Source organism: Rhinoraja longicauda, chromosome 19 (genome assembly GCF_053455715.1).
Source record: "Rhinoraja longicauda isolate Sanriku21f chromosome 19, sRhiLon1.1, whole genome shotgun sequence".
Classification (NCBI taxonomy): domain Eukaryota; kingdom Metazoa; phylum Chordata; class Chondrichthyes; order Rajiformes; family Arhynchobatidae; genus Rhinoraja; species Rhinoraja longicauda.
The window spans coordinates 6,194,149-6,202,775 of NC_135971.1; the positions used below are offsets into that span (position 1 = coordinate 6,194,149).

Below are 8,627 nucleotides of genomic sequence, written 5' to 3' on the forward strand. Positions count from 1 at the left end.
ATGTGACCGCACCGAACCGTGGCGAGACGTCGGCACTGGCGCCAGCGAGCCCACCGTCTCCCGAAGGCATTGCAGGGCGGCCGAGGGCTGTTCTGCCTGACCCTGGGCGGAGGGAACGAACTCCCCGGGCACCGTCAGCGGAGCCCCGTACACCAATTCCGCCGAGGAGGTGGCCAAGTCCTCCTTGGGGGCGGTGCGGACACCCAGTAAAACCCACGGCAACGCGTCAACCCAGTCCGGGCCAACGAGCCGGGCCTTCAGAGCGGCCTTGAGCTGGCGGTGGAAACGCTCCACCAGGCCGTTCGCCTGCGGATGGTACGCTGTGGTGCGGTGCAGGTTAACCCCCAGCAGTTCAGCCATGGATGACCACAGCACGAAGGTGAATTGCGGCCTCCTGTCGGACGTAATGTCGAGCTGAACCCCAAACCTGGCAATCCAATTTGCCGCCAAGGCATGGGCACAAGTAGAGGCACACGTGTCCGGCAGTGGAACTGCCTCCGGCCACCGCGTGAAACGGTCCACTATTGTCAGGAGGTAGGTGAAACCCTGAGGAGGCGGCAGCGGCCCCACGATGTCCACATGGATGTGGTCAAAACGGTGGCGAGGGACGGGGAACTCCTGGAGCGGCGCACGCACATGCCGCTGTACTTTTGCAGTTTGGCACGGGATGCAGGTGCGCGCCCAATGCCCAACCTGCTTACGTAACCCGTGCCAAACGAAACGGGAAGCCACGAGGGTCGTCGTCGCCCGAATGGAAGGGTGGGACAGCCCGTGGAGCACCTCAAACACCCGGCGCCGCCAGGCAACAGGCACGATTGGGCGTGGCTGCCCGGTGGACACATCGCAAAGCAGCGTCGCGCCCCCAGTGCCACAGGGAACGTCCTCCAACCTCAGGCCCGAAACGGCGGTACGGTAGGTGGACATCTCATTATCGGACAACTGGGCCGCCGCCAGGGCTGAGTAGTCGATGCCATCGGCCACTTGCCGGACGCCGTGGACCGCAGGTCGAGACAAGGTGTCGGCCACCCGGTTGTCTTTACCCCCGATGAAACAGATGGAGGTAGTGTATTCCGAGACGAAAGCCAGCTGCCGCTGCTGGCGAGCTGACCACGGGTCGGACACCTTGGTGAACGCAAAGGTGAGGGGCTTGTGGTCCGTGTACGTGGTGAAAGTCCGCCCCTCGAGAAAATAGCGGAAGTGGCGGACCGCAAGGTAAAGGGCAAGGAGCTCGCGGTCAAAAGCACTGTAGTTCCACTGTGCGCCGCTGAGGTGCCTACTGAAAAAAGCGAGAGGCTTCCAACCCCCATCCGTGTGCTGTTCGAGCACTGCCCCAACCGCTACTTCCGAAGCGTCGACCGTCAGGCTGGTTGGTGCATCAGCCCGTGGATGCACGACCATCGTGGCCGCAGCCAAGGCTTCCTTGGCGTGTTGGAACGCCGCCACCGCATCGTCGGTCCATTCGACCTCCCTGCGCTTGCCCGCCATGAGGTGGAACAGCGGGCGCATGATCCGGGCTGCAGACGGCACAAATCGGTGGTAAAAGGCCACCATCCCCACGAACTCCTGGAGGCCCCGCACAGTGGTCGGGCGTGGAAACTGGCGCACCACGTCCACCTTGTTCGGGAGCGGCAGCGCCCCGTGCGGGGTCACGTGGTGGCCCAGGAAATCGATGGATGACACCCTGAAACGGCATTTGGTGATGTTGATGGCCAGCCCATGATCGCTAAGGCGTTGGCATAGCTGGCGGAGATGGGCAAAATGCTCCTGTCTCGAGCGGCTCGCCACCAAAATGTCGTCAAGGTACACGAACACGAATTCCAGGCCACGGCACACACAGTCCATAAGCCGCTGAAAGGCTTGCGGAGGAATTCGAAAAGGCCAAATGGCGTCACGATTGCCGTCTTGGGGACGTCGTCGGGGTGGACTGGAATCTGGTTATAGCCACGCACCAGGTCGACCTTGGAAAATACCGTGGCCCCAGCCAGGTGTGCATTAAAGTCCTGAATGTGAGGGACCGGATACCTGTCGGCGATTGTGGCATCGTTAAGCCGGCGGTAATCCCCGCAAGGACGCCAACCACTGTCTGCCTTGGGGACCATATGGAGCGGGGACGCCCACGGGCTGTCTGAGCGGCGCACGATCCCCAGTGACTCCATAAGGCGGAACTCCTCCCGAGCGAGACGGAGCTTGTCCGGTGGAAGACGCCGCGCCCGGGCTTACAAGGGCGGGCCAGTAGTGGGAATTAGGTGCACCACCCCATGCTTCGGGGCGGCGGAGTGGAACCGGGGGTCCAGAATATCGGGGAATTCGGCCAGAATTCGTGAGAACGCGGCGTCCACGGATGACAGGGGCCCATCAGGACGCACGGCCGGGTCGCCCAAGCGGAGGAAAACGGGCTGCAGAGTGACAGAGTGCACTAAACGCTGCCGCTTAACGTCCACGAGCAGGGAATGTGCCCGTAAGAAATCCGCACCCAGCAGCGGCTGGGACACATCCGCGATCACGAATGGCCACGAGAAGCTGCTCGCCACGAAGTTGAGGGAGATCGTGCGCACCCCATATGATCGGATCGAAGTCCCGTTGGCTGCGGTGAGGAAGGGACCGCGGTTGCCACTGCGGAGGTCAGCACGCGAAGGGGGAACAACGCTCACCTCCGCCCCGGTGTCCACAAGGAAACGAGCCCCGGAGCGGCGGTCCCACGCAAACACACGATGAATCTGGCCGGCCGCCGAAGCAATCACTGACGGCCGGCCTCTGCGTTTCCCGGGAACGAACAGGGCTGCCGGCATTGACGGGCCGAAGGGCCCCACCGCCGATGGAAGTAGCACCAGCCCCCTCTGCTGGCTTCCGTGAAAACGGGCGGCTGTGCGGGCCGATCCGACCACCAGCGACCTCCGGTGGCGTATGGAGGAACTGCCGGCAGGTTGCGCGCGGCCCCCGGGTCCGACCACCAGCGACCCCCTGGGGGGGGGGGGGTGGTAAGAGGGGGAGGGGGGGAGAGGGCAAGGGTTACTTGAATTTAGAGAAGTCAGTATTCATACCGCTGGAGATGTCAGTTCCCTGAACACAACCACAGTACAAACAATAGACAATAGGTGCAGGAGGAGGCCATTCGGTCCTTCGAGCCAGCACCGCCATTCAATGTGATCATGGCTGATCATTCGCAATCAGTACCCCGTTCCTTCCTTCTCCCCATACCCCCTGACTCCGCTATCCTTAAAAGCCTATCTAGCTCTCTCTTGAATGCATTCATAGAATTGGCCTCCACTGCCTTCTGAGGCAGAGAATTCCACAGATTCCCAACTCTCCGACTGAAAAAGTTTTTCCTCATCTCAGTTCTAAATGGCCTACCCCTTATTTTTAAACTGTGGCCCCTTGTTCTGGACTCCCCCAACATTGGGAACATGTTTCCTGCCTCTAACGGTCCAACCCCTTAATAATCTTATACGTTTCGATAAGATCTCCTCTCATCCTTCTAAATTCCAGTGTATACAAGCCTAGTCGCTCCAGTAAACCTACGCTGCACGCCCTCAATAGCAAGAATATCCTTTCTCAAATTTGGAGACCAAAACTACACATAGTACTCCAGGTGCGGTCTCACTAGGGCCCAGTACAACTGCAGAAGGACCTCTTTGCTCCTATACTCAACTCCTCTTGTTATGAAGGCCAACATTCCATTGGCTTTCTTCACTGCCTGCTGTACCTGCATGCTTCCTTTCAGTGACTGATACACTAGGACACCCAGATCTCGTTGTACGTTCCCTGTTCCTAACTTGACACCATTCAGATAATATAAGAAAATAACTGCAGATGCTGGTACAAATAAAGGTATTTATTCACAAAGTGCTGGAGTAACTCAGCACGTCGGGAGAGAAGGAATGGGTGACGTTTTGGGTCGATACCCATCAGTCTGAAGAAGGGTCTAGACCCGAAACATCACCCACCATTCAGATAATACTCTGCCTTCCTATTCTTACCACCAAAGTGGATAACCTCACACTTATCCACATTAAACTGCATCTGCCATGCATCCGCCCACTCGCACAACCTGTCCAAGTCACCCTGCAACCTCATAGCTTTGTATCATCTGCAAATTTGCTAATGGTACTTTTAATCCCTTCATCCAAGTCATTAATGTATATTGTAAATAGCTGCCGTCCCAGCACCGAGCCTTGCTCTACCCTACTAGTTACTGCCTGCCACTCTGAAAGGGACCCATTTATCCCCACTCTTTGCTTTCTGTCTGTCAACCAATTTTCTATCCATGTCAGTACCCTACCTCCAATACGATGTGCTCTAATTTTACCCACTAATCTCCTCTGTGGAACCTTGTCAAAGGCTTTCTGAAAGTCAAGGTACACCACATCCACCGGCTCTCCCCTGTCAATTTTCCTAGTTACATCCTCAAAAAATTCCAGAAGATTAGTCAAGCATGATTTCCCCTTTGTAAATCCATGCTGACTCGGAACGATCCTGTTACTGCTATCCAAATGCTCCGCAATTTCGTCTTTTATAATTGACTCCAGCATCTTCCCCCCCACTGATGTCAGACTAACTGGTCTATAATTTCCCGTTTTTTCTCCTCCCCATTTCTTAAAATGTGGGACAACATTAGCTACCCTCCAATCCACAGGAACTTATCCTGAATCTATAGAACATTGGAAAATTATCACCAATGCGTCCACAATTTCTAGCGCAACCTCCTTAAGTACTCTGGGATGCAGACCATCAGGCCCTAGGGATTTATCACCCTTCAGTCCCATCAGTCTACCCAACACCATTTCCTGCCTAATGCGGATTTCCTCCAGTTCCTCTGTCACCCTAGGATCTCTGGCCACTAGAACATCTGGGAGATTGCTTGTATCTTCCTAAGTGAAGACAGATCCAAAGTACCGGTTCAACTCGTCTGCCATTTTCTTGTTCCCCATAATAAATTCCCCCGCTTCTGTCTTCAAGGGACCCACATTTGCCTTGACAATTTTTTTCCTCTTTACATACCTAAAAATGTATGTAGAGATGTCAGTTCACTGAGCACAACCACAGTACACACAACAGACGGGCTGTTGGATGAACGTTGTTACTAAAGTGAACACTCTGGCGTTGGGTTCTACGCGCCGCGGGCAGTCCAAAAACAGAGCATGTCTGGTGAAAGTAAATCGGTAAATTGTATTCTCTAACCGGTCTTGCTGGTGCCCGCAAAGCTCAGGAAGCAGGTTCTCCATTTCTAGATTTTGCTCACAGACCAAGCAGTCGCGTGTTTCCCGTAGTATGCTGGCATCTAAATGATGTTCAGCGTGTTGTCCCTGCTGTTGGATGTTGGTGGAGTTGCGCGTGGTCCTGATGCCAATTTGCAGGAAGCGCAGTCCGTCATTCCCGTTCCGGATTCTCCTCCCTGCTCTCCCGCAAACCCGAAACTCCTGCCACTGACACCATTTATACCTCACGCTGCCTCGGCAAGGCCAGCAGCATAATCAAGGACCAGTCTCATCCTGGCCACTCCCTCTTCTCCCCTCTCCCATCAGGGAAGAGGTACAGAAGTGTGAAAACGCACACCTCCAGATTCAGGGACAGTTTCTTCCCAGCTGTTATCAGGGAACTGAATCATCCTACCACAACCAGAGAGCAGTGCTGAACTACTATCTTCCATGTTGGTGATCCTCGGACTATCCTTGATCGCACCTTGCTGGCTTTACATTGCACTAAACATTATTCCCACATCATGTATCTGCAAACGTATTGATTGTAATCATGTATTGTCTTTCTACTGACTGGTTAGCACTCAACAAAATATTTTCGCTGTACCTTGGTAAACTGTAACTCCTCTTCCAACACCTCCAATCCCACGCGGTCCCCTCCTTCCCTCGCTACTCCAGTCCGCTTCATCCTAACCGCCTAACACGGCTCCTTATCACAGTCACAATAAAACTTTATTAGCCAAGTATGTTTTGCAACATACGAGGAACTTCATTTACCATACAGTCATAACAGTAAAAAGCAACAGGACACACAAAATACATTTTAATGTAAACATCCACCACAGTGACCCCTCCACATTCCTCACTGTGATGGAAGGTGGAAAACAGTTCAATCTCTCCCTGCTTTCTCCTCCAGCGGTCGGGGGCTCGAACCTTCTGTGACCAGATGTGTCCATGGTCCCAGATCCACATTTTAAGGCAGAGATAGCTGGATTCTGGGTTAGTACAGGTGTCAGAGGTTGTGGGGAGAAGGCAGGAGAAAGGGGTTAGGAGCGAGACATAGATCAGCCACGATTGATTGGTGGAGTAGACTTGATGGGCCGAATGGCCTCATTCGAATACTTTCATTTATGACATTATGACTGTCCAAATTCACCTGATAACCCAGCCCTTCAGACCTGATGAAGTTGTTGTAAACCGTTTTGCACCCACTCCAATTGACTAACAAACCCACCCTTCCCTTTCTCTCACCCTCCACTCAAAAAACACAGGAGCAGGTCATCTGGCCCCTCGTGTCTGCCCCCTTTCACTGTGATCATGACGACCCCACCACGCACCTCTACCTCCTCTTTAACAACCTCAAATTACCACTCACCCCTATATCCTCCTGCTCCGATCTGCCTCCATATCTGAATAACCCGCTTCGTTCCCCCATCCCCACCACAATCTCCCAATCCTCCTCACTCTCTATTGAGGGCGTGCCGCGTAGGTTCACTAGGTTAATTTCAGGAATGGCGGGACTGTCGTATGTTGAAAGGCTGGAGCAATTAGGCTTGTATACACTGGAATTTAGAAGGATGAGGGGGGATCTTATTGAAACATATTAGATAATTAGGGGATTGGACACATTAGAGGCAGGAAACATGTTCCCAATGTTGGGGGAGTCCAGAACAAGGGGCCACAGATTAAGAATCAGGGGTAGGCCATTTAGAACGGAGATGAGGAAGAACTTTTTCAGTCAGAGAGTGGTGAAGGTGTGGAATTCTCTGCCTCAGAAGGCAGTGGAGGCCAGTTCGTTGGATGCTTTCAAGAGAGAGCTGGATAGAGCTCTTAAGGATAGCGGAGTGAGGGGGTATGGGGAGAAGGCAGGAACGGGGTACTGATTGAGAGTGATCAGCCATGATCGCATTGAATGGCGGTGCAGGCTCGAAGGGCTGAATGGCCTCCTCCTGCACCTATTGTCTATTGTCTCCGCACTCGTCCTTCCCGTCCACCCTCCCCCACCTCACGAAATTCCCCTCTCCATCCCTGGATTAAAAACTCCTGGGGAGATGTCTGTTGTCCACCCGATGTGGTTGTGGGTGAAACCCCGGGCAGGGTTTCAGTTGTCCGCCCGCCTGTGCCTGAGGCCGAGCGGCCTCTCCCCCGGTCCCGGGGCCGCGCTGCCCGAGTCTCCCCCCGACCCCCGGGGACTCTCTGATTCTCTGCTTCTCCCCCCAGTCTCCGTCACCCTGGATGTGGAAACAGCGCATGCGCAGCTCGAGGTGTCTGAGGATCGGAAGAGGGTGAGATGGACCCTGACCCGGAGGAGTCTCCCTGACACCGGGAAGAGGTTTACACACTGTGTGTGTGTGGTGGGATCGGAGGGATTCACATCGGGGAGACATTACTGGGAGGTGGAGGTGGCGGGGAGTGAGCGCTGGAGTCTGGGAGTCGCCGCAGAGTCTGTGGAGAGGAAGGGACGGGTCACACTGATCCCGGAGACTGGAGTCTGGAGCATCAGGTGGGATGACGAAATTCTTGCATTGGAGGATGACGAGTTTGTTGCATTCACCTCCCCTCCATCCCCTCTCCGCGCCCGTCCCATCCCCGGGAGGGTGGGAGTTTATCTCAGTTACGAATCCGGGACAGTTTCATTTTACGACGCGGACACCAAGTCCCATCTCTACACCTTCACTGGGAATAAATTCACGGGGAAACTTTATCCTTTCTTCGGGCCTTCTTGGCGTAAAGACCAGTGGCTGAGAATCTGCTCCGGTTCCGCTCCGGGTGTGTAAAAGGGTCGGGTCCCGGGACCGGCGTCAGGAGCGGGGCTCAGGGGCTGTGGGGCAGAAACCCGGTGGACAACAGGTCGGCGCTGAACGGCTCCCATTTAATCCCCAAATTCCGCGTCGTAAAAACCCCCAGTGAGCGCGGAAATAAAACCAGGGGGACTGTAAATGTGGGAAGAGAGAAATAAACAGCAAGTGGAATCAGAGCTGTCGATCCGTTCATTTTAACGCGCTAACCGCGTCCGGCAACGGAACAGAAATTACTTTTGTGAAAATATTTTTTAAATGTAATGGGATTGGACCCTTCTGGTCAAAAGTCGTTACGGTATTATTAACTCCGTTCAATGACTAGTTCAATGTAATAGATACAGTTCATGTTACTTCAGTGATTTGGAAAATGTACACAACCATTGACACACACGACAAGCTAATTGAAAGATCGCGTTTATTTGAATGATGTGCGTTGTTGCTTCCAATACTGTAATTGAAATAAACTCAAAATTACTTGGACTGTACAGATTGCTTTTGAATTCTTTTGAAATCTACTGAACGGGGAGACAGCAGTTTAGTTTGCTTTTGTTTAGATTGGAGATACAGCGCGGAAACAGGCCCCTCGGCCCACCGAGTCCGCACCGCCCAGCGATCCCCGCACATTAACACT

The 8,627-nt window shown here is 53.9% G+C and overlaps 1 protein-coding gene across 2 annotated transcripts in view; it reads left to right on the forward strand.

The window, feature by feature from the left end:
• Window positions 1-8,383, forward strand: part of LOC144603025 (nuclear factor 7, brain-like) — a 424,775-nt gene extending 416,392 nt beyond the window's left edge. For both annotated transcript variants that reach the window (XM_078416152.1, XM_078416154.1), the window contains exon 8: window positions 7,416-8,383. In XM_078416152.1, the coding sequence (XP_078272278.1) occupies window positions 7,416-7,972 (557 nt within the window). In that variant the 3' untranslated portion in view covers window positions 7,973-8,383. The remainder of the gene's footprint in view (window positions 1-7,415) is intronic.
• Window positions 8,384-8,627: the final 244 nt, after the last annotated feature.